The 27,279-nt window shown below is 38.6% G+C and overlaps 1 protein-coding gene across 2 annotated transcripts in view; it reads right to left on the minus strand.

The window, feature by feature from the left end:
* Nucleotides 1-2,164: 2,164 nt before the first annotated feature.
* PRELID2 (PRELI domain containing 2) overlaps nucleotides 2,165-27,279 on the minus strand; it is a 43,303-nt gene continuing 18,188 nt past the window's right edge. For both annotated transcript variants that reach the window (XM_048859643.2, XM_075131319.1), the window contains exons 5-7: nucleotides 13,976-14,081; nucleotides 6,838-6,903; nucleotides 2,165-6,290 (exon numbers count right to left, since the gene is read on the minus strand). In XM_048859643.2, the coding sequence (XP_048715600.1) occupies nucleotides 6,847-6,903; nucleotides 13,976-14,081 (163 nt within the window). In that variant the 3' untranslated portion in view covers nucleotides 2,165-6,290; nucleotides 6,838-6,846. The remainder of the gene's footprint in view (nucleotides 6,291-6,837; nucleotides 6,904-13,975; nucleotides 14,082-27,279) is intronic.

Genomic DNA, 27,279 nt, shown 5'->3' on the forward strand with positions numbered 1-27,279 from the left:
AGTGATAAAAAAATTAATCACGATTAATCGCACTGTTAAACAATAATGGAATACCATTTATTTAAATATTTTGGATGTTTTCTAAATTTTCAAATATATTGATTTCAATAACACAGAATACAAAATGTACAGTGCTCGCTTTATTTAGAAATCTCACATTGGTATCTTTGCTTTCACAGCAGAATTGACAAAACGCATTCTTAAAATGAACCTGTGCTGGGTCATCATCCGAGATTGCTATAACATGAAATATATGGCAAAATGCAGGTAAAACAAAGCCGGAGACATACAGTTCCCCCACAAGGAGTTCAGCCACTAATTTAATTAACACATTTTTTAACGAGCATCATCAGCATGGAACCATGTCCTCTGGAATGGTGGCCAAAGCATGAAGGGACATATGTATGTTTAGCATATCTGGCACACAAATACCTTGCAACGCCAGCTACAAAAATGCCATGCAAACACCTGTTCCTAGTTTCAAGTGATATTGTAAATATGAAGCTGGCAGCAGAATCTCCCGTAAATGTAAACAAACTTGTTTATCTTAGCGATTGGCTGAACAAGAAGTAGGACTGAGTAGACTTGTAGGCTCTAAAGCTTTACGTTGTTTTGTTTTTGAGAGCAGTTATGTAACAAAACAAAAATCTACATTTATGAGTTACGCTTTCAGGATAAAGAGATTGCACTACAGTACTTGTATGAGGAATTGAAAAATACTATTTCTTTTCTTTATCATTTTTACAGTGCAAATATTTGGAATAAAAAATTAAAATGAGCACTGTACACTTCGTATTCTGTGTTGTAATAGAAATCAATCTATTTGCAAATGCAGGAAAACATCCAAAATATTTAATACATTTCAATTGGTATTAGATTGATTAACAGTGCGATCAGTCAATTTTTTAATCACAATTAAGTTTTTGAATTAATCGTGCAAGTTAACTGCGATTGACAGTCCTATTCTCAGCCTTTTCAGGCTGATGACCCCCTATCGAAACTCAGAATTTTTCACAATCCCTTTACATTTACTATAAGACTGTATCAATGATAAACCTGTATAATTTATTGGTGTGTGTTTCAAGAGGTTGACCTTGAAGGGTGTGAGGGGATAGGGAAGCAATATTTCTTTGCTTTTGATTGTAGTACAATTGTCAATGGCTCACAACTTCCCAATTGCCTTTAATGACCCCTCTGGGGGTAGAGAAACACTGGTTTAGATTTTCTATGTCTGTTGCACCACAAAAGGTATCATTCTGTCACTTGATATTCAGCTAAATAATGTTCCTATCAACATTTTGGGATTAGTTTTTGCAACTAACTCAAAAATGACAATAACTGCAAACCTTGGAGGGTACAAAATGTAACTTACCTTTATATTTGGTCTATTTTCTTGACATGCACTGCAAGATTTTTAAACCATCTACCCCAAGAATAAAAATGTTTCAATGCACTTGTGAAGACTGTAACAAATGAAAATTTGGGGATTAGATCATGGCATCAGTTTTTTAGTTTGAGCTCCCACTGATGTGTTCTGCTTTTAAAAAAAAAAAATCCATTGAAATAATATGGCTATTGATCAAGAATCAAAATGCCAGTCACAAATTTCCAAGCAGTTGTTCTAAGCAGTGAGGGGTTTCAAGTTATGAGAAATAATTTTATCATTTCCTTCTAAGCAATACAAAGCATTAACATGCAAGAGAATACCTATAAATATATCAGAAAATTGTATTTTGTGTTGGTCATTACATGCTTCTCACATTTCACAAATGCTTATTATTCAATGCTCAAAGACCTAAATTATAAGAGTTCAGTTAACGAGCAAAGTGAGAAACAAAACTAGAGGCAATTCAGTCCATTGTGCCAATATCCATGGATTTTTCAGGGTTCTTTCCACACAAGACATATTGGGGCCAAATTTTCAATTGATAAACGGATGTAAGCCCACCGATTTAAAAAGGAGCAATGCAAATTTAAACGAGCTGTGACTCTAGCACATGGCTTAATCCTGTAAACATGCATATACATAACTTTGCTAACATGAGTAGTCCCATTTGACTTTGGCGGGGGTGGGGTGGGGAGATACCAGAGTTCTTTTTCGTGTGTATCTGAGCAAGCCCAGTGGTGGGAACCTCCAAAAGGAGCAGAGCATAATCTGGAAACAGGAGTTCTAATCATTTTATTTTATAAAAGAATTGCAATGTAACGAGGTGCACTATTTCAAGGTTGTACAGTGAAGTGATGTCATTTGCTGTTGTAGTTAGCTGACATTTTACATTTCCTTTGTGTTCAAGTAGCCTTTGTATAATCACGCAGCATACGTACAATGGCATGATAATACATTCAATATTCACAGTGTAGTAGTTTGCATATAAAAGAACATTGTGTATCCAACAGTTAATACACATTCATACACTCAAAATATATATAAAAAAATATATAGCACCTTTCCTCACCATATGGCTAAGCTGATAATGAATTACCTGGCTGAAATAAAGTCCCTGACTCATTGTTCCACATACATGATTTTCTTTTATATGCTATACTAGCAGCTGGTTTGGCTAAAAAATTATATTTTACACACACACACACACACACACACACACGCACGCACGCACACCCGATAGCTTAATGGCAACATTAGCAATTAGCTATCTGAAATGTTCTGAGTGCATACTGCTATGTTAAATTAACAAATTTTCATCCTACCATGACAAAGCTCATAAACACAATATAGTTAAGACAAATGATCTCCTTCATTCTGAAGTACAATTTGCCCTTCCTCACCTCCACAGACTCTCTCATTGCTGAGAGCTTAGAGTCATCATTTTATCTAGGATTGTTCCTATTAGTTTTGTGAGTTGTTTGTTTATTTTGTTCCTTAACAAAATTTGTTTAACTGTATATAAAACTCTTCCCCCTAGAGCTTTAGAGTAATCTACAAACGAACAAAAAGATTTTAAAAATAACCAGTAATAAAAACTGCAATAAGCAACGCTTAAAGAGAATTTCTAAATTGCCTGGAAGCATAGACTTAATCAAGAATGACAAAGTTCCAGAGAAAAAGCAAGCAAAATTATTTTGCCCCAGGTATATTTGTCTTGAGTAAGGAAAAAAATATTTAATTTTTAAAAGGTTTCACTGGATGGCAAATGCAGCACTATCCAGGAGAGGAAAATTTGCAAATATGAGGGAACATGACTTTAGGGAGTTCTTATGGCCAAGATTATTAAAACTGTGGGCCCAATCCAAAGCAAATATATTTCTTTCCCCTGACTAAAGTAGGCCTTTAGTCAGACCCTGCAGTGCATAAAATTAGGCTCCTTGGAGGGAGCGGGGGAATCAAGCCAGTTATTTAGGGACCTACTAAGGACACAGTAGGACTTTGACAATCTTGGCCTATATGTTTACAAAAGTATCTATGTATTATATACCACTACCACCATAATTTATCTGAGCAACTATTCTCAATCATTAATCAGTCATTGAATACATCTAGAAAAACTTTCATAACGGGACATTAGACTAAAAGTTACTTATTATTTGGATATTTTTCCCAACCAGTCCTTTGGGTGGTTAAAGAAAGATTTTCTATTAGATCCCATATATTCTTCCTATTTGAATCTCCAGAAAACATTTAATGCTGCACTTCTAAAATAATTTGTTAGTTTATTCAACAAACTGATATTATCTACATGATTATGATCTCAGGATAAACAGTGCCAAGAGGGAAAAAAGCAGAGCTGTCATCCCCACAGATTAGCTCAACAGATGCATCACTGTCATTGGACCTAACAAGATACATAAGTGTCTTTTACTACATGGTCTTTCTCCTATGTTGTCCAATCGGAGTCATCCTCTAAGTTTTTGTTTGCCTACTGTATCAAAATTATTCATTCATAAACTGCCAAATTACATAGGGACAAAGCCAAAATATGCCCTAGTTAAGATCAGTAGTCTCTCTAAACAATATAAACAATACACTACTCCAAAAATGAAAATCAAAACAGAACCATTAGTTTACAGAGGTGTACTTATTATAGAAAACATCACTTTGTATTCCAATTTATCAACCCACTTTCTCACTTCCAAATGCTTGTCTTTTTACCTCTACCCTTTCCTCAGTAGTATGCTCTATGTCATGCCTTTAGTGTAATGAGCAATCAGATTTCTGTCATGCTGAAATATATGAATTACAAGGCCCAGCTTTTCAGCAGTGTAGCTTTTAATTTTTTAGTTTGTTTGTTTGTTTTAAGAGTTGTGCAGAACATATTTGTTCATTTCTGTTTCTGTCTTCACTTCATAAAGGTTAAGATCTAGGAAAGCATGTCTATGACTCTAGGCACCCGAGTAGTCCTACTGGAGACACTGGGGCTACTCGCCACTACTCATGTTCTTGAGTACTCTGCTGGGTTGGATTTACATTACCTAGATAGGATGATGCAATATGCCATCAGGAATCATTCCTCAAACTTTTAAATATAAGAGAAACCCCTCGTTAGCAAATTCCTTTTCGGCCCAATCACAAGTTACAAAAGTTGTTATTGGACTCTAATATATTGGATTATATCCTAGGGTGCCTTAAACTTTGTGACTAAAAAAGCCCCCAAAAATTCTATTCGATTTTCCAGATGACCAGAAAAGTTGCTTAACTTCTGGAAGCAGTGAGTTAAATATGCCTTGATATACTGGTTGTAGACAGTCAATGTGATTATACTCCATGCTGCTTTAGCCATTTTGATCAAAAACTATATCTGATAGGGTTGGAAAGGACAAATTACCTACTCCAATTGTCCTCATACTGAAAAAGATTTGCCTCCACACTGTTGCTACAAGAACTTTATTTAACTGACTGTTAAGCATCACTAACAACAGCTCCGTATCTCCCTAATCAAATAATTCTATTGCTAGTTGATCTTGCCATTAAAAATGTGTACTAGGTCTACCTTTCCCTCCCCTCCTTCTTCCACCCCCCCCCCCCCCAAGCTGTTCCAATAAGGTCTTAAAAGCAGAGGCTCAGCCTGTTCTGCATGGATATTAAAGATCCTCTGGCATGGTACACAGTAATGTGGATTTGCCAACATTTCTCCTCTCCAAGGCCTCAGTAGGAAAAACAATCACATTCATGCTCAACTGAAAGCACTTAGTACCACCTGACACCCATTGACTTCAGTGGGACTCTGTGGACAGAGGTATTGTTCAGCATGAGCAAGCGTATCCAAATCTGGCCCTAAATTACTTGTATTTTTTTTTTTGAGAGAGGTTTTAAATAAAATTGCTCTTTCAAAATGAATACCTCATCCATGGAAGCTCTCTTTTCCCTTAAGAATTTTACTCAGAGAGCTTCTAAGCCCCTTAAACTTCTCAATTGGCTCCTACCAGGACCAAAGGAAAAAAAAAACATTTGGGGGACAAACAAATATTTTCACTTTAAAACTTGTAACTTTATAGCCATGGGACATCCTTTGAAATTAATCCAACCACACTGGCACAGGCATGTCGGATGGATGTTTCTGCTAAAGTCTCAGCAGTGAAATTAGCAAAGTTGACACTTAAATTGCCATCACTAGGTTTCTCCTCAGTGGGTGACGATTCCAAATGGGTGTAGTCACATCTCCCAGAACTACTGTTTCCATGTTTCTACAGGCTCAGCAGGGAAGTTTTGCACGAGTTCACATTCAGAAGGACTAGACAATTTTTTCCAAAGGAAGCTTCAATTTGTTGTTTGTTTTCAGGATTTGCAGACACATTGGAAATACCAAATGCCTGCAGAGAGATGCAGAGTCCACACAACAGCATGGAACAGTGATGGCACATTTCTTATTAGATTCTGCATTCTGTGAATAGAATCGCTGCCCCTAACAGCTAAGCTTCAAAATAAACTATTAAAACGAATAGGGAACATTCATTGATACCTCTCTTGGCAAGACTCAAGACAACTGTGCATTGGCTGAAATGGTAGAAGATCTCTCCACAGCAAAAAGAGCTATTTATGTTTTTGCTGATGTTGGTTCTCTCAGTGAATGCTTAGTCTCTGGAAATTACATCGAAATCCACATGAAGACTTATTTCCACATTTACAGCTGCTTCTCCAGGATCCGAGTCCCTTTAAACAACATATCTTTCCTTAATCTTATCCGAAAGATGTACAGACTATTGTCATCTTTTCGCCAAGCTGTGCATATTGAATATTCTGTTTCCTCAATAAAATGGTACCAATAAAATCTGGATAACTTCTCTGGAAACTGAGACAGCAATTAAGATATATTGCTCTGATGACACTTTTCTTCCTGTAAAAAGCATAGAAAACAGTTTTTAGAAGAATATTTATTAGGAGCTAATCAATAGCCATTTGCTCTCATTCTGAAGCTACTTTTAAAGTTGGCCAAATATTGCCTCTATGGGCAATCTTTGAAGAGATTACTTTTCTGCAAGCAATAATGATCTCCAGACAAAGCTAACATCTTGTTTTATTAAGTCTGACTATCACTGTCATGGTCTAGTGATAGATAAATTATGGGGGAGAAAAAGACAAAGTCCACAAAAGAGGTCTTAATCAACAGGATATTAAGGAACGCTGCTGTATTATCAAGTCCCCCAAAGCAGCAGTTCATTATTTTTTCCTGAAATCAGTATAAGTAAGTGTTGGATATTATTCAAAATGGACGACAAATTCTACATAAAGTCTGTATGTAGAAACATGTGGTGTATATAGTTAAGAAATGTATATAAGCAAAAATTACCAACTAAAAAAAAAATCTGTTTTATAAACACATTTTGTGTGTGCAAATATATACATATTGCATTTTGAATCTTTAAAATTGATGACACACTTACAGTGCCTTCTCAGGAAAATGGGCACCCACACTGTTCCTGCAGAAGCGTCTCCATTATTCTAATACCCTGTAAAGAACGCAGGCAAATCACAACCTACATATGTATCACATGTATTAAAACTGACACTATAACATGCACACAGATAACTTAACTTCAGACCATCCAAACAATGGGATGACGGTCAAATCTGGAAAAAAAACAATTTACTGCCTTATTATAAAATGGCAATAATTCCATTGTAATTTTGTCTGTAGCATTATTGGGGCAGCAGTGCAATTATATAGCTTGGTGTGTGCATATGGGGCTGTGGGGAGATGATGAGGAGGAGCGTTTACATCATATTGTGCCCACAGCATTCTAGTCTCACTGAAGGCACTTTGGCCTAGTGGCTAGAGCACTGGATTGGGACTCAGCAGATCTGGGTTCTATTCCCAGCTCTTCAACTGGATAGCTGGGTGAACTTTGCCAAGGCATTTCACTTCTCTCTGCCTCAGTTTCTCCATCTGTAAAATGGGGATAATGCTTCCCTTTGTTGTAAAAGGCTTTGAACTCTATGGATGAAACATGATGCATAAGAGCTGGGCGTTATTTTTAATAAAGGAGCATCAGCTAAACACTGCTGGAAACTGGGGTAAACACTACTAGTACAAATGACACTTGCCGTGTCTACACTAAAGGACTACACCAGAGCAAGACACAGGTTACTTGTCACTGACTGCTGAAGTGGGGGTTAATCCTCAGGACAGTCAATGTCTTAGGCAACATACATTAGCCTGTTCTTTTTATTGATTCATTCAAACATTTACTAAACTATAATAATCCAATGCTCTGGGAGCCCCTGAATCTTTCGGAAAAATGCTAAATAAGCAAAGAAACCCAGCTCAAGTCAAACAAAGTCAGTGACAAGAACAATAAGTTAGCCTCCCCATACACTCCTCATGTCACCACTAACCAGCCCTAGCCCAATACCAGGCAAAGGACAAAAAGCAGGCCTTATAGCACACCTGTATGCTAACCAACTTGGGCTGTTACAGTGCTAAGGATGAAGAGCCCTAATGGAGTACGCCCTGCCAGACTATATATAATGTTTGCTACTACATGTTCAGATCCTGTTGGTGAAATCTTGGCCCCACTGAAATTAATGGGAGTTTTGCCATGTCTTCAATGAGGTCAGGATTTCACCCTGTGTATTCTTCTGTTCGACAAGCTGAGAAAATTCTTGCTCAGTTCAAGTCGCTGCGGTGGAAAATAAAAAGCAATACTGGTTTTAATAAAAAGTTTAAGAGCACTTCTTTACACAGCTCTACATTAAAATCAGGTGAAATTTTAGAAATGTATATAATAGCTCGCCTTCCATGACTATTCTTTCCATAGGAAGCGAGAACTGGCTAGCTTAGCCCATCAGTCTAAATTAAGCATACCACCATTTACAGAATAGTGCACTAATTGACATAGTGAAGACTCTGAGGTTTGCCTTGGGAATTTAAAAGTGTTATTTATTGAATCAATTATGTTCGCAGTGTGACAGCTGCTTTTTCTTTTCTCTTCCTCATAGCATTGCAGTCTTTCAAGCAGAATTGTTGAAGGGTGGGGAGAAAATCTATAAAACGAATAAAAAATACTAAAGGACAGGTACAAGTCATTACTGAGTAACTTTTCAGTGGAGAATGACTAAATCAAAGACTAATCAATATATTCCTTTCAACTAAAGTTCAAACACTTAAATCTCAGCCCCAGGAGATCAAGCTTAAAGGGGCTAAATTTGCACTACTTACAGCGCAATGATGCACTTGAAATGCAGCACAAACATTGCTTACCCATTAAGCTGTCCACCTTTATAGATACAGCTTAAAAGCTTTTCTGATTGACAAGCCATAGAAGAGTTTTATTTTTTCCATGGTAAAGATTTTTTATTAACTTATTTTTTTTACTGCAAGAATTTCTCTTTTCTTGCAAATATCTAGATACTACTGTATTAGTTTGTGTAACAGCCAAGAGCTTACAGAGTTTGGGTGAAGTGTCACACAGGACATCCGATATCAAAGAAGGTACAAAAACAAACCAAGAGGGTGGTTGACAAAATAAATAAGGAAAGTCTGATGAATGGCAATCTATGGGACTCTCCAACACCATAGAAACAACCACGTTAAGGAACCTTAGCTGGTAGTTTATAACCTAGGTGAAAACTAATATAGTCTCCAAGCTACTTTGGACCGAGATCATGTCTGTAATGTACCACGTACAACTACTGAACTGTATAAATATTAAATAAAATATGATATTAAGTGGCTGCTTGGAGAATTTTATCTTACGTAGAAACCATAGATTTGATTCTGATTGGGGAAAAAAAAAAAAAATCTAGGTCTGAATGTAAAATTCATCTCCACTTCCAGTACAAAGCTTTGTAACCTTGATGTTTTTGATTAACTAGCTGCTTCTTACAATAGTCTCCTCTATATTCTTCTAAACCTATGAAAACAGCATCCTAATATCTTGCGTTTTTTGTAACCATGACAAAAACATTTGAGAGATTAAAGAAATATTTGATCATCATTTTAGATTAATTAGATCAATGGACACAACTCATATTTATATTTCCATCTCATTATTTTTTTGGCTGTTCTTGGCATCAAAAGTTAATCTAAAAATAATATTCCAAGAATGGGCAATAATAAAAACATTGCAGGGCTTTAGAGACATTGGATAAGACTGGAATCAACACACACTGGTATGCATGGTCAATTTATAAAATGGCCTTAAAACAGTTTTACTTAATACGCAAAAGGTAGATTGTATACGATTACCTCTGCAGATGATCAGCAATGAACCTACAAACCAATTAGATCACTTTTTTTTTTTTTTAAAAACAAGTGGGATAAAAATATGACTTGTTGCTCACCAATTCCCCTTCAAGCCAGTAAGCATCTTCCAGCGGCTATGTCTAACAATATTTAATAAACTGGAGACAAGAATTCTAATATTGGAGAGGCCTTCTGTCTGACAGGTGCCAGAATGACATGTTTTCATACCTGGAATTCCTGGAGCATATCTGTCCAGATTTTTGAATTATTCCTATAGACAATCTTATTGGCTACTATGTAGATGTACACTAGCCACAGATTTTTTTTTTTCCCCCCTGCAGAGGAATCTTCAGGGGAAAAAATTATTTACATTCTTTACTTTCTACACTGACTGTAATGTAGCAACTCCTCAAGTTGATACATCACCGTTCACTAGATTATAAAGAGAGATTTCAGCCCCAACTCTCCATTGTTCCAATCCTGCACTTGGTGCTTTAAGCCACCTTTGCACTCCCCGAGTCTCAAAACCGCTGTAACTTGCACTCTGCTTGCTCAGGAAAAGCTGAGAATAGCAGGATAGTAACTCCAATGATTTGCCCTCTCCCTTCCCCAGCATGCACCCTATGCCATCTGGTCAGTTCTGTGCTAGCAAGGGAACCCCCTATACATTTCCACCTGGTTTGGGGCTCCTTTACACTGTCAGAGTACCATAAAGGAGCCTTAGGTCAACAAGAAAAAACGAGCCCCCTCCCCTCCCCCCCACATCTCTCTGTACTTAAAGTTCACTTTCCCGTTAAAGGCTAGTTTTCAAGCTCCAACTCCTAACTTCTACAAAACAAAAGGAATAATTCTGACACTTCACAGTTTATTTCCCCATCACAGGGTACAATTTTTGGTCAACATTTGAGTTAAATCAAAGAAGAAATTCTAGAGGTATGAGTCAAAGATTTCACCGTCAATTTTTTTAAAACACAGTTTAACAGTTATTGAGATCATATCTCAGTAATGAAATATACTAAAAAAAAATCAAAATCACCTTCTCCAGTGCTCCATGAATAGAGAAGAGCCTTCTACTCTACTACAATGGGAAATTCAGAGATATTGAATACTGATTGTGTGGGAAAACAGACACCTGACTGTCGTCTATTCATAACTGTAAATATTAAGACAGCATTTTCACCTGCTCCATCTGAAGCCTATGCTCTATCTCAATGCTTTCCCCTCCAGTCCTTCAATTACACTTCCTACCACCCCACCGTAATAACCTCTCTCATTTTAATAACTAAAAATGTAGGATTTAAATGTGGACTAGTGGCATGGGATCGGTGGAAAGGATGGGTATTTCTCTGTAAACTCTTCAAAATCCTGACCATATTGCACTTCTATTACAAGCACTACAAATACCAGGTATAATGAGGAAGTCTCTCTTTTTTGGCTACATGATATAAATTTGGTACAGATACAAATCTGCATCTCAAGAAGATTTATTAGGTCTTAATGAATTATTTCATAATTTCTTCTCCAGTGCAGAAAAAGGCAATTCATTAGGGGTAAAATGACTCTCCTTATTAATGGTCTCAAGATTCTGTCTTTAGGATTAATTGAATTACTACTGGCACAATTCTGACCAGCAGATATTTCTATATGAATTAATCTTCACATAGTGCTGGCTTTGGGAATAGAGTAAACCCAAAGCTATAGGAATCTTTAGAATGCAAGCATGGTCATTTATTAAGTATATGTTACTTTAACACTTTAAACGATTATCTTTCTATTGCTGAAAGTGAGCATATTTTAGCCAAGCATAATTGGACCCGCCTCATTCCCCACTCTTTCTAATAGAAATCCTCACCCAAGGGTTTTCAAGAAATCCAAAGCAGTCTCTCCTAGTGCATTATCAAGAAAAGCACAGAAGCAAAAGGTACATAAATGTGTAATTCAATTTTGTTTAATTTGGGTTTTTCTTATCCACAGATCTGCAGCCATAGCCAAAATTCTCAAAGAGATTCCAGTGCAGCATTGTACAGTTATTGTGGTTTGGATTTTATTTTGTGCACTGACCCCAAGCTGTGATATACTAGTAAGGTGCTTAAAGTTTAACCCATTACAAAATAAAGGATTTATAAAAGGTGTAAAAAGAGAGTAGTTATTTAAAAAGAATAAAGGCTTTTTAGGGTAACAAGAGTAGCCTAAGGGGGAAAAAAAATGAAAACCACCATTTGAATATTACTCTGAGAGTAATACCTGGATCCATATTTTCAAAATCAATCAATCAGTCTCTCATTTTTTAATCAGGTTCCCGAACCACCTCAGCTGACTCCTCTCAATTTGGAGGAGTAGCAGCTGTACCCCAAGGCTCTTCCAAATAGCCAAGCCCCTCACCCTGTCTCAGATAGTAAGCCCAGCCACCCTATGAAGAAACCTCACTTCCGCTGCTTGTACCCGCAATCTTGTCCTTTCAGTCATTACCCAAAGTTCACAACCATATGCGAGGATGGGGATGTAGAGTGACCTGTAAACGGAGAACTTTGTCCGAGAACTCAGCTTCTGCTTCACCACCACAGATCAGTACAGCGCCCGCATCACTGCCGCCGTCACACTCCCGCTTACCATCACTCATGAACGAGACCCCTAGATAGTTGAACTCTTCCACTAAGGGCAGCTGGTCCCCTGACCTGGAAGGAACAGTCCACTCTCTTCTGGGAGAGGACCATGACCTGCGATTTGGAGGTGCTGATGCTCATCCCTGCCGCTTCACACTTAGCAACAAAAACATTCAAGTGCACGTTGGAGATCACAATCGGAGGATGCAAGAAGGACATCATCTGAAAACAACAGAGATGCCACCTCCGCGATCCCGTACTGGATACACTCCACAGCTCAGCTGTGCCTTGATATCCTGTCTAGGAAAATCACGAACAGGAGTGGGGACAAGATGCACCCTTGGTGGAGTCCAATGCCCACCCTGAACGAACTCAACTTAATGCCAAGAATACGAACACAGCTCTCGCTCCGAGAATAGAGAGATCTGATAGCACGCAAAAAAACACTTCTGAAAATCCTACACCCCAGAAGTCTATCATTTGTATCTGTTCCTAATTAGAAGAAGTCAACTTTGACAAATGCGGATCCTTCAAGTGCATTTAAAAAGTGAAATTACTCCTGGTAAAGAAAAAAAAAAAAAATACTGTAAATCAATGTTCCCTCTAATTTTTGACAGGCTGTGTGAGCAAAAAATTTCTTCTGTGCAAATTTTTGTGCGGGCGATGTTTCGCCATGTGCGTGGGGTTTAGGATCTATGTGTGCATGCACACGCACACAGCTTAGAGGGAACACTGCTGTAAATTTAGGTCAGTTACATTTTGCGCGTTATATAAGATTTATATCCCAATATGAAAATGCAGCACCACTGGTCACCCACCCACACTTATGTGCATCATAAAAGCAACATACCTGTCAAAACATTTAATATGTGTATTTTTTAGTGAAAAGGCTTAATTAAGCATCCCTTTCCTTTCTAGCTGATGAAAAGTTGTATATGGAGCCAGTTGGACACCAGCATATCCTCCTCCTCTTCCTCAAAACCCTTACCCCCAACGAATGTAGGAATTCTACATCGTTCAATTTCACGGTGAATAATTTGCATGAGATTTTGTTTGTAAACCCAGATCTTCAATATGACATGCCTTCCTCAAACTAATGATGTTGGAATATTATTTCCTTTGGGATACACTTCTGGATACCAGAGGGGCTTTTATTTCATTTCCTTTCATAATTCTTACCAAAAAGACAGGATTATTGATCCATATAAAATTGTTACAAGAAAATTGACTGTTGCTATTGTAAATATATCAAGCTGCCTGAAGCAGCCAACATTACTCGGGGGGGGGGGGGGGGGAGAGTGCAGCCATACATGCATGTTTGTTAAGTACTGTAAGATGATTAGATGCAAAAGTGCTATAAAATGATAAGCTATTATTATTATTATTACAGTATATTAAATAGTACAATGAAATGTTAGCAGGAAAAAGTTTCAATGTCCAAAGGAAATGAGGATAATGAATTTAACAAAATTGATCTGGCAGTGCCCCATAATGCTTTAAAAATACGTTTGGAAAATTACTATTACATATTCAAACTGTATCCCATTTCTTGTTCTGTTTATTATTTACAATAAAAGGAAAAGGCCAAAAAGTTATTTTTATATGATGGGTGAAGAAGCCAAGTTTAAACTCCTTATGATTTTAAAACCCAAGCTAGATTATTAGGGATAGGCAGAATTTGACAGATTTAAAATGTAATTTTAGGAACAAATATAAATAATAAATTAAACCTACCTTCTTGACTCCTTGATTTAGAAAGGTTTGAGCAAAAGCTTCCAATACACAGTTGAGCAACCCTGCTCCGGTAATGGATATCCTGCCTCTCTGGATGAACTCAGTCCTATAAAACAAGAATGTAACAATTGTATCCCTCTCTTTAAATGCATGGACAGTAATACTATGATGAACTATATGTTAGAAACAGACATAAAAAAATCAAAATTCACTGCTTAGATTCAGACAAGTGGATCAGAGAGGGCACTATTGTGGGCAGGGAAGAACAGTGTTTTTGTCCATCATCGGGGGAGACATTCATATTGTTAGGTTTCAGAGGAACAGCCGTGTTAGTCTGTATTCGCAAAAAGAAAAGGAGTACTTGTGGCACCTTAGAGACTAACCAATTTATTTGAGCATGAGCTTTCGTGAGCCACAGCTCACTTCATCAGATGTTTACCGTGGAAACTGCAGCAGACTTTATATACACACAGAAATCATGAAACAATACCTCCTCCCACCCCACTGTCCTGCTGGTAATAGCTTATCTAAAGTGATCAACAGGTGGGCCATTTCCAGCACAAATCCAGGTTCTCTCACCCTCCACCCCCCCACACAAATTCACTCTCCTGCTGGTGCTAGCCCATCCAAAGTGACAACTCTTTACATAATCAAGTCGGGCTATTTCCTGCATAGATCAAGGTTTTCTCACATCCCCCCCACCCCCATACACACACAAACTCACTCTCCTGCTGGTAATAGCTCATCTAAACTGACCACTCTCCAGGTTTAAATCCAAGTTAAACCAGAACATCTGGGGGGGGGGGGTAGGAAAAAACAAGAGGAAACAGGCTACCTTGCATAATGACTTAGCCACTCCCAGTCTCTATTTAAGCCTAAATTAATAGTATCCAATTTGCAAATGAATTCCAATTCAGCAGTTTCTCGCTGGAGTCTGGATTTGAAGTTTTTTTGTTTTAAGATAGCAACCTTCATGTCTGTGATTGCGTGACCAGAGAGATTGAAGTGTTCTCCGACTGGTTTATGAATGTTATAATTCTTGACATCTGATTTGTGTCCATTTATTCTTTTACGTAGAGACTGTCCAGTTTGACCAATGTACATGGCAGAGGGGCATTGCTGGCACATGATGGCATATATCACATTGGTGGATGTGCAGGTGAACGAGCCTCTGATAGTGTGGCTGATGTTATTAGGCCCTGTGATGGTGTCCCCTGAATAGATATTGTTATTCCTCAAAATGATTTTGTTATTGTTGTAAAATTAATGGTGGTGAAAGGTGTAGCGGGAATGGTGGGTGAAGCCCACCACAATGAAAGACACACACCCCTCTTCTTGCTGAGGTTGGGCCATACTGACAGCTTTGAACACAAAAGTTTGTTTTGCAAAACAAACAAGCAGCAGCAAAACAAACTTAACTGCCACCCAGAAAGCCTCAATCCTGACCTGGATATTTCTCTTCTAAATGTCTGAGAATAGTTCAGTCTCTATGACCTTGCTGAGGCTGCCGACCAGGTAGCCAGTTGTGGTGATGTGACCTCGCTCAGTTTCTCCAGGCCTCAGTTCCTTATCTGTAAACTGAGCTGAACCAAGCTTGTTTGCTTTTGTCCTTCAGATTGATGCAACTTAATACAACAATGTAATGGAGTCAGAGAAAGATCATTTTGGAGTGCATAGGTGCTGGAATTAGGGGTGCTATGGGTGCTGCCACACCCTCTGGCTTGAAGTGGTTTCCATCATATTCAAGGTTTACAGTTTGGTTCAACAGCTCTCGGCACCCCCCTCTATGCAAATTGTTCCAGCTTGAGTGTGTAGGAAAATTGTCCTCAGAAACAGGAATGTGGCCACAAGAGATAATAAAGCCACCATGAAGACCCAGCCCCATCCAGTCAAGATTTATTTATTTATATTTCTTTTTCATGGCTCTGGGAGGAAGAGAAAAAAAAAGAAGCTCATGGAAAATATTGATCACTGATTGATTCTTGTAGCACACAGCTGGCAATGCCACATCATTACAACAACATAGTCACAGGGAGAAGTCTATTAATGAGATCCAGCTACTAAATTATTGACTAGTTAAGTACTGCAAATTTGGCCTAATTGTTTTCGTGATGGGAGTTTAATTAAAGTGTCTTTAGTACAAAAAGCCTAGCAATATTCTTATTCAGACAGTGTCAAGGAATACTCTCACAGCTTGCTTGGGCTTTCAAAACTAAAAGTTATATCAAGTGTGAGGTCCTCCAGCGACAAAGCTTTTGTTATGTGAGAATTTATGAAGTGTCTACATATGGAGCAAGGAATGCATTTGAAATGAGTTTAGGACCCTTCATTTTCAGTTTTTATTTAATTTTTCCCAGTGTTTATTACCACAACAGCAAAAACAGATGAAAATGAGTGCTAAAAACTATTAATACTTTTTCTGAGTAAATATCGGGGTTTATTGTGGTGGATGAAAAACGGGGGTGGGGGGAGGAGAGTATTCAGTAGATTAATGCTTTGAATTCTGTTCATCAGTGTGGTTTGCTGTTTTAGTTCTGCAGAACACAGAACACAATGCCACCTCTGAAGAAAACAAACATTCTCTCTCTAATCCCCAAATAAAACTTTTCATTTGAACAAACAGTTTACTATTGTAGACTTAGAGCTAGTAGCCTATAAATATTTACATTTAATAATTGAGCCACACCATTTGCAGCGCATACACTCAGCTTCATCCCTTTTCTCTTTTTTTTTTAAGCTTTTGACTACTTCCTTGTGTTCTGAAACATTCTGATACAGATTTTCATTGTCTTCCCATTTTAGTGTGTCAAATCTTTAAACCGTTATCTGCTAACAGCTTGAAATGTGTACATTGTGGGCATGAGATTCATCAGTACGTTCAGATGCGCACACACTTCAGAACTTGCATACGTGCCTGTCTGCTTATTGTGTGTATCTTCTAATATAGACTAATACATAGCCTTACTTCAACAGGCAGCTTTGCATATACACACAGACTAATGTATTATCGTAACACAGTACATTGCATGATATATGTATTTTTCCTAATAAAACAAGTGTGTGCGTGTGTATAAATAAAAATAAAAGGATACAAAAAGTAGGGTAAAAAAAGTCAGAAAAAAATATGAATACTTTTTGTAAAAACGCATGAATTTTTTTGGTAAAAACTGTTTTCAGTTTAAACCAAAGGGGCTTCCAAGTATGCACATCTTAATGGAACAAGTGTGGTTCTCCCGTCCTTTCTGAGTCAAATAATCCCAGTAAGGTTCATTTGAGAGGATTTGGATACTCTTCTTGAGAGCCAAAAAGCAAACAAAGATTGTGTTGTGGGATTCCGTCCCCATTTCCTCTTTCAAAAATCCTTCCACATTCTGGAAACTCGCAGGGCTCTTAAAAGCAGAGATAGAAGGTCAGAGTGTTTGTGCTGTCTTGAATTTCAAGTATTTATGGACCTGGATAAATTCTTTCCACAGAATGTAGACTAGGGGAATGGCTCTGTAAAAATCTAGCAGTTCAATCCAGCACTTCTATAAACTGTAATTTCAAACACAAGCAGCCCCATATCTGTAAGAACAAGGACACTTTTCAGATAGTCTGTCATAAACTGATACCAAAGTATTTTAAAATTCATGGTGGGCGGGGGCCGAGAGGTGGAAGAGAAATGAAAGTTGTGAAGTCTGAACCTTGCAATATTTACCAGACAAGCGGTGTCCTTGATTGATTAGATGGAATACAAAACATTTCAAAACCTTACAACACTTTGTTTTAGGAACATATGAAAAACCATAGTGTAACAAGCCAAGAGACCATCCCCTGTCCTCTCTCTGACAGTAGCATATATTAGGTGCTTTCAAGTACTGGACAGGAGGACTTGCACCCAGCCAATTCTGTAATACTGTAACACTAGAGAAATTTCTTTCTGAGTCCAGGTGCTTTACCAACTTGTCACTTGAAGCACAAGGATTAATAGCCCTTATAATTTTTGTCCTGGCTGTGCTGCACATTTCATAGATTCCAAAGCAGAAAGGACCATTCTGATCATCTAGTCTGACCTCCTGCATAGCACAGGCCACAGACCTTCCCCAAAATAATTCCTAAACCAAATCTTTTTAGAAAAACCATCCAATCTTGATCTAAAAATTGCCAGTGATAGAGACTCCACCATGACCCTTGGTAAATTATTCCAACAGTTAATTACTCTCAAGGTTATAAATTTACGCCTTATTTCCAGTCTGAATTTGTCAAGCTTCAATTTCCAGCTGTTCGACTGTTTTATACCTTTCTCTGCTACACTGAAGAGCCCATTATTTGTTCTCCATGTTGGTACTTACAGATTGTAGACAAGTCACCCCTTATCCTTCTCTTTGTTAAGCTAAATATATTGCGCTCAAGTCTATCACCGCAAGGCAGGTTTTCTAACCCTTCCATGATGTTTGTGGCTCTTCTCCAAACCCTCTCCCAATTTCCCAGCATCCTTCTTTAATTGTGGACACCAGAAACAGACACAGCATTCCAGCAGTGGTTGCACAAGTGCCAAATACATAGATAAAATAACCTCTCTACTCCCACTCAAGATTCCCCTGTTTATCCAGCCCAGGATTGCATTAGCGCCTTTGGCTGCAGCCTCACACTAGAAGCTCATAACTGGACGATTATCCACCACAACCCTCAAATCTTTTTCAGAGTCATTGCTTCTCAGGATAGAGTACCCAATCTTGTAAGCATGGCCTACATTCTTTGTTCCTAGATACACACATTTAGCTGCATTAAAAACACATATCATTTGCTTGCACCCCGTTTATCAAGCAATCCAGATTGGTCTGTTTTAGTCACCTGCCCTCTTAATTATTTATCACTCCCCCAGTTTGTGTCTTCTAGGGACTTTAAACAGTGATGATTTTATGTTTTCATCCAGGTCACTGACAAAAAGTAAATAGCGTAGGACCGAGAATGGATCTCTGCAGATCTGTGCTAGAAATACCCCCGGTCGATGAGTGCCTGTTTACAGTTACCAGAAGTCTACGTATATTGCATCAGCATTATTACCTTTAGCAACCAAACGTGTAATCTCATCAAAAAAGGAAATCAAGGTAGTTTGATAGGATCTGTTTTCCATAAACCCATGTTGAATGGTATTAATTATATTACCCTCCTTTAATTCTTTAGTAATTTAGTCCCATATCAGCCACTGCATTATCTTGCCTGGGATCAACGTCAGACAGACAAGCATTTAATTACCTGGTCATCCTGTTTACCCTTTGAAAATACTGACACAATGTTTGCTGTCTTCCAGTCTTCTGAAACTTTCCCAGGTGTTCTAAGACTTATTGAAAAACCAACAACATTAACAGTCCAGTGAGCTCCTTGGCCAGCCCTTTTAAAACTCTTGGCTGCAAGTTATCTAGACTTGTTGATTTAAAAATGTCTAACTTCAGTAGCCACTGTTTAACATCCTCCTTTGGATGTTAGTGAAATGGAAAGTGTATCAATCATCATCATCTGAAGAGATTATATCATCTGTTTTTCCCCAAATACAGAACAGAAATATTTATGAATACTTTTGACTTTTCTGCATTATTACTGATAATTCTACCACTTCCAACTACTAATGGGCCAATACCATTGTCAGGAGTCGTTTTGTTCCTATTATACCTAGAGTCCTTATTGTCCTGAATTCTGCTGGTATCAAGGCTGAATCCCAACTCTGTTCCTCCAAGTGGGGCCCGCAAGGATTTTAAAAACTAATACTTGCCACTCCAGGCTTGTATTGAACTCCCAAGGTTACAGCTTTTCTCAGACCTTGGCTTGGTAAACACTGCCACCATCCAAATGCAAACAAACAAACAAAAAACCACCACACCACACCACCCTTTGAACCGAGGAAGGAGCACTTGGGAATTCCTCCCTGTGGGGTACCCTCAAGCCCTTTCTCTCTCTCACACACACACTTACTTCCAGGGAAGAGCTAAGAAAGAAAACAAAGGAAATTAGCTATGGCTACCAGCTAATCAAACAACCTGCACAAACCTCTTAGGACACCAAAAATCCAATCCTGTTCTTAAAAAAAAAAAAAAATGTATTTGAGCATAAGCTTTCGTGAGCTGTAGCTAACGAAAGCTTATGCTCAAATAAATTTGTTAGTCTCTAAGGTGCCACAAGTACTCCTTTTCTTTTTGCACATTTGGAGTTCAGATAAGTAGTTCTAGGCATGATCTGATGATTTATGATCATATCTGGCTTAGGTTTCTTATAGCATGGCTGCTCTGTCCCTCCAGCCCAGAGAACAGACAAAGGAAAAGTTTCTTTCCCAATTTTAAAAAGTTCTACCTTCCCATGGGCACCTGACCAAAAGAGCCAACTTTTTCCCCCTCTTTACCTGGGGGCCTTTTTAACACTTTACAGGTAAAGCGAGTAAACAACAGCTACCAATTTTACAGCTAACTGGCTGGCCATCTATCACAGCTGGCTATACGATTTCTCCTTGTGTCCCTTTACTTCCTTTATCAATTTTCTACAATTCCTAGCTTCTGATTAATATTCATTACCATCAACTTCTTCTCTCTTCCATTTGCTATATAAATTTTTTTATAGCTAACTTCTCTTCCCCTCTAAGCCAAATCAATTCCTTTTTTAAACTATATAGCCTTCTTCCTCAACTGTTGATTTTTTGGCATCTAGTAAAGTTCTCTTAAACAATTCCTAATTGTTCACATTTTTCTGATTAAATTCTCTCTCCCACTTATACAGTAACATAGCATTTACTGAGAACAGCAGCAGAACAACAACATTTTGGGTTTTAGTCCATTTTAATTTTAATGAATTACAGAGGTGAGGTTTCCAACACAGTATTTATATCTCAATTGGCTAGTTCATTGAATAACTTTTTTCCTCCAGAAATTCACATTAATGACAGCATATTCACCTAACCATCTGTCATTGTTCTGACAGTGTAGACAGACTGGCAGAGTCCTCAAAAGACACACCAAGGGGGAAAAAAAAAGCTAGCCAATAGTTTACTTTTTCTATCCAGAAATACCATGTGTAGACTTCAGAACAAAGAGGCACAGGAATTTCTTTTTCCAGTGCCCAGGAAAGCAAAGCAAAGCAAAGCATAGCCACCATGTGTTGAACCAGATACCTGTTGTAATTTAAAACCGGTACAGTAATTCATTTCACAATGTATCACCCATTTGCCTGATCATGCCATTTTAAATGCTTTATTATTTACTTACAGTGGTGCCCAGTAGGTGCTAAAAGCTTTCCAAACTCAGGAAACTTGTGAGTTCCTCTGAGCATGAATTTACTTTGCAAGAAAAGAAAAATATGCAGCACTTAGCGTAACTGTATCCATATGTATCTGAACAGAAACATCACCTTTGCTTTTGAGGGGAAGTATGGTATTGTAGGTAAGGCACTGGGCTAAGACTCAGGAAGATCTGGGCTCAATTCCCAGCTCCACTACAGACTTTCCTATTTGACCTTTGACAAGTCATTTAATCTCTTTATGCGCCACTTCCCAATCTGTAAAATGAGGACATAACTTCCTTACCCTCCCATGAGGTAAGATAATTAACGTTTGTGAGGTGCTCAGAGAATCATAGAGTTTAAGACCAGAAGGGACCATCATGATCATCTAGTTCGACCTCCTGGACATCACATGCCACAGAACCTCATCCACCCACTCCTGTAATAGACCCCAAACCTCTGGCTAAGTTACTGAAGTCCTCAAATCTTGATTTAAAGATTTCAAATTACAGAGTATCCGTCATTTACACTAGTTTAAACCAGCAAGTGACCCATGCTGCAAAGGAAGGCGAAAAACCACCAGATTCTCTAACAATCTGACTTGGGGGGGGGGGGCCAGGAAATTCTTTCCTGACCCCAAATATAGAGAGCAGTTAGACCCTGAACATCTGGGCAAGACCCACTAGACACCTGGGAAAATTTTTCTGCATTGAGTCAAAGCCCTCCCCATCTAGTGCTCAGTCTCCAATGGCCAGAGATATTTGGTAATAGCAGTTGCAGAAGAGCCATATGCCCTTGTAATAAATCTCACCATACCATCCTCTCTATAAACTTATTATGCCCTGTTTTAAAACAAATTTAGGGTTTTTCCCCTTCACTGCTCCCCTTGGAAGGCTGTTCCAGAATTTCACTCTTCTGATGGTTAGAAACCTTCATTGAATTTCAAGCCTAAACTCATTGATGGCCAGTTTATATCCATTTGTTTTTGTGCCAACATTGGTCCTTAACTTAAATAACCCCTCTCCTTCCCTGCTGTTTATCCCTCTGATGTATTTATAGAGAGCAATCATATCTCCCTCTCTGCCTTCTTTTTTGTTAGGCTAAACAAGCTCCTTAAGTGTCCTCTTGTTATGTAAGTTCTCCATTTCGCTGATCATCCTAAAAACCCTTTTCTGAACCTGTTCCAGTTTGAATTACTCTTTTAAAAATGGGAGACCACAGAATCTAGGTAGATTTGTAAGGACTTGGCTAGCAGGAAGAGCATTTGGATAATGTGTATAAAAAGGAACCCCAAAATGCTACAAGGCAGATTCGATCTAGATTGTAAGCTCCTTCGGGAAGGACTGTCTTTTGGATAGAATATAGCACAAAGATCTTGATCCATGACTGTGGCTCTTAGGCACTATGATAATACAAATAATAAATCATCTTGATCTCAATCACTTTGGTATAAATCCACAGTCTCTTGACTTGAGTAGAGCTAACGTTATTGTTAATTTAGGTGACTTGAGTGGTGCTACTCTGCATTTACACCAGCACAATGGAGATCAGAATCTGGCACCTAGTATTTAGCACTTTGGGGGGCTCTCTCTGGAGAGTAGCCATCCACTCTAAACACAGTAGTGACACCAAAGTTTCCTCTAGAATAGGCCACGGCAGAAAACATCCATCTGAAAGGAAGGGTTATTTTGTCACGTTGAAGCAACATCCACCCTTCCAAAGGATGTAGGTAGGTGACTTTGGGGAAGTCACGCAATTCAGGAGAACTTCCATGTTGGGAGGGCATATCGGGAGGGCCTTTAAACAAGTCCCACCTATGGAAACTTTAGGTGATGCAATTTTTATTTTTCTATCAGAACAGCCTAGTGTCTTTACATTTTAAATTCCTGGGGTGGTCACTTATCCTAGAGTTGCCAGCAAGGCACACTGTCATCAAAACCTGCTGGAAAAGCAGATCACAATTCATACTAGCAAGGGAAACTTTGCTTTCATTCATTGCTATGATGCTATCCTTAACTAAATCACATTAAAGCAGATTACATAAATACAATCTAGCCAGAATATGCACAAGATGACTGAATAAGGTTTGGAATTCCATTCTTCTCTTTAGACTTTTAATGCCTTAAGGAATTTCAAGAATTTGCCCATGAAAACCAGCCTCTTTGTATTATTTTCTGTGGTCGCAAAAAAAAGAAATTTGTTACAACAGGTTTCCGTCTAGATCTAGACTGAGATGGAGTCTCATTCTCAGAACATCTCCCACTTTAGGCCATAATGCACAATTTTGTTACTAATCAGGACCACTTACAATTCTCTTCACCATGCACTGCTTTCCTACTTATCTCCAGTGGCAGGTCTCTTACACAGATTTAAATAGGTCACCTCCAAAATGTTTTCAACTTTTCATCAGAACCCTTCACAGCCTCATTTTATTACAGTGCGCTTAACTCTGAACAGCTCATTCTTTGTACGATAGAAAAATCCACATGAAGGGACTTATGCAGACAAGCAATTTAAAGGAAAATTCCAGTGATCTCTGTCTACAGAAAACTACAGAAAACTTCTCTTATAGAAGGAAGTTATAATGCAATACTTAAAACCACCTGAGACTGTTTCAGAATCCCTGTTGATAAACTGGCCATTTATGCACTCACTAAGGACAGCCATTTTAATAACTGTGACAGGGAACAAGGCTTATAGGCAAGTAAAACAAGATGAGCTGTAGCCAAAGGTGAAAGAACAGCATGTTAATTGCACAGATATAGATGTAGCTCTAACAAAAAACTTCCAGAAACAAACTGAACTTGCTTAAAAAGAGCTGTAAGTTCCCTGCGGTTCTCTGTGTCCGACTGCAACTCCAACGTTCTCCTCTAGATAGTAGCCTGACAATGCAGTCAATTCCCATGTTATTCTTTCAAATGTAATATATATAACATAACATATAGGGCATTGTAATTAAATAATTATTGGTGACTTGATCACATTTGCAATGGATCAAGTGATTCATGACTATTTCATATTCCATTGCAGTTTTCCTCCCTTGCATTTCAGCGTTACTGATGCTGAGTTACCATTTCAGTCCTAGAAGACCGGACAAAGCTACACAAGGAGGAACTAAAGAGGACAAGACAAAAGGAAAGTGGAATGGCATATTTTTTTAAACATCATTATTTCTACCAATTCCTTGGATATTTGAAACCAAAAATCTATTCCTTCAGCTTTAACTCTGGGTGAACTGGTTTGTTGTTACAGGATTACACACAGGTTCTCATTTTGGGCGGGGGGGGGGGGGGGGGGAGAATTCAAAAGATGTATATGGACTTTGTAAATATAAAGCAACTATTTTGCATCCATTTTGACAGTTAAAGTGTTTTGAACATAATTACGACTTTTGCTTTGTAAAATAAAGAGAAAGTTTGATGCACTGAAGTTACCTAGTGATCTCATATAGCAAAGCCACTCCCAAGGAGAGTTACAGATTAATCTTACAGGAGCAACTGCCAGGTGGGAGTCAATCTTTATAGCTCAGTGTTTATTGGTAAAGGTGGGAAGTGGGGAAAAGGGGGTTTGAACATAAAAATAAAATGCAAAAAAAGAGGAGAACACAAATAGCCATCTGAGACTTCAGAATACCGAGGACTAGCCCCGTCTTCCAGTACGATTTCACTACTGGAGAAAGGGGAGCAATATCTCCTACAACGACACTAAACAGGGACAGTAGAGAAAATGACTTGTTTCACAAAAGTTACTGTTAGACATAACATAGCATTTCAACAGAGGATACTGAAGTACTTATGGAAGGCACAGTGACACTAGACAGACCAATCTATTCATCAGAATAAACTATCAGAATGTCCATTTCAGTGTAAGCAAAACAAATTAAGAAAAAAAGGTGGGTAGCCTACATGCAAAGTTTTTGATAAATAAACCAAGAATACACAATAAATACAAAGATGACACTTTCAAATTTTAGTATAGCCCAGGGATCTGCAACCTTTGGCACGTGGCCTGCCAGGGTAAGCCCTCTGGCGGGCCGGGCCAGTTTGTTTACCTGCTGCGTCCACAGGTTCAGCCAACTGTGGCTCCCACTGGCTGCAGTTCACTGTCCCAGGCCAATCAAGGCTGCAAGAAGCGGCAGCCAGCACATCCCTCGGCCCTCGCCGCTTCCCACAGCCCCCATTGGCCTGGAGTGGCGAACTGCAGCCAGTGGGAGCCGCGATTGGCCGAACGTGCGGACGCGGCAGGTAAACAAACCAGCCTGGCCCGCCAGGGGGCTTACCCGGGTGGGCCACGTGCCAAAAGGTTGCCAATCCCTGGTATAGCCCTATAGCAAAATGCTGTAGAGCGGTTCAAAGTTGTGTTCATTGAGTATTTCCGAGCAATGCAGCCTTTGGATTGCCCACCAAAAAATGGCTCCACCAGAAAAAGAGCTATCTACTTATTTGGTCTTAATATATTAGATAGATAGGATAAATATAAAGAAGGAAAGGAGTCGTCGTCAAATTTCTTATATTTGTACATTTCATATTTTCTGGATGAAAACAAACAGCTACTTACAAATGTGGCTGGTAAGCTCTGGTTACATGTTGAGCTGGAACCTCCACATAGCAAGTTGCGCATTTAAGTGGAAGGTACAGAAAGTGAAGACAGGACAAAACGTACAAGTTAACCCCAATACTGCTAAGGAATAATACCTTATTCCTCAGAAGCAGGGGAGATTGTATGTAATCTCATGTCTCAGACATTTTTGCCCTAAGTCAACATGCTAGGTGCCGAACAAATGTTTAGTAACAGACAGCTCCATAAGAGTGCACAGTCCAACTTAAAGACAAGACTGAACAAACAAGTTCAAAACAGACAGAGGGGTTTAGGCAAGGAAGACAAGGTCAACAGTGATAGGAACACTTGGCTAAAGTAATTCACAGGTTCTGAGTATTTCTATACTTAAAAAAAAAAAACAAAAAAAAACAAAAAAACACCACCCAGAAGACTACCTATTCCCCGCCCCCCCCCGGGGAAAAAAAAAGCCATCAATGAAACTCAGTAATTCCAGCTGGCGACATACCTAAGCATTATCCACTGGCAATTTACTATGGGTGGGACTACATGCAATGGGCTTGAGGATTATTACTACTCAGTATAGAAGAATAAATATGGTTTACCCTTACCTGTATCCACATATACCCTCTGCTCATGTTTAAGTGCAACCACTTTATGTTCAATGCTGCATAGAGCTTGTATAGTCATAACCTTAAATATTACATTAAGGGAACAGCAGCATGGGCAGGCTCATCATGAGCACAACACGACATGTTGAGCAGAGAAATAAACTAACACAGGTCCAAAATCCTCAAAGGTTAAGTGTTTTTTTATCATACTAACACACTCCAGTGCTTTTTGTAGAGCTTGTACATTAACAAATCATTAAAATTCTTTTATTTCCTTTGTATAAGTTCTCCACTTATTCAAATGCAAATTCCACCATGCCCATCCTACACAAAGCTGAAACTCATTCAGACAAGATCTTGCCTTTAGATTTTTCTATTTCACAGGCTGGGAATTGTTAAACATAATGTAAGATCTACTTTCCTGATTTCTGCACAATATCCTATGGCAGCAGAGTGCAGCAATCATTCAGGCTTGCCTTTTCTGTTTCTGGCTTATGAGAAACAAATGGATCATGTTGAAGCTGGGGTACTTCCTCAACTTCAGCCTCTAGTTTCAAGGCCTCCCATTTTAATGCCTGATTCAAGAGGGAATGGCTTCTATACTGAAGACTGACAGGATCAAACTATAGCTACCTTGTATTTACAATGTAGTCTTCATGACAATCTTCTTGTTCCCCAAATGTGGGATGCATTATGGATACAGCTACAAACTACTTTTCTAGGAAACTTGGGAAACCTCAATGCAGGATCACAGGCCCCAGGACACTTACCAATCACAAGAATGGTGTAGAAAGGACAAGAAGTTTGTCTTCTGATAGCAAGGTTCTCTTCCCACCCCATATTCAGTATGCTCACATTTGCAAGGAACTGACTTTATTTAGGCTAAAGATG

This window comes from Caretta caretta, chromosome 8 (assembly GCF_965140235.1).
Source record: "Caretta caretta isolate rCarCar2 chromosome 8, rCarCar1.hap1, whole genome shotgun sequence".
NCBI lineage: Eukaryota > Metazoa > Chordata > Testudines > Cheloniidae > Caretta > Caretta caretta.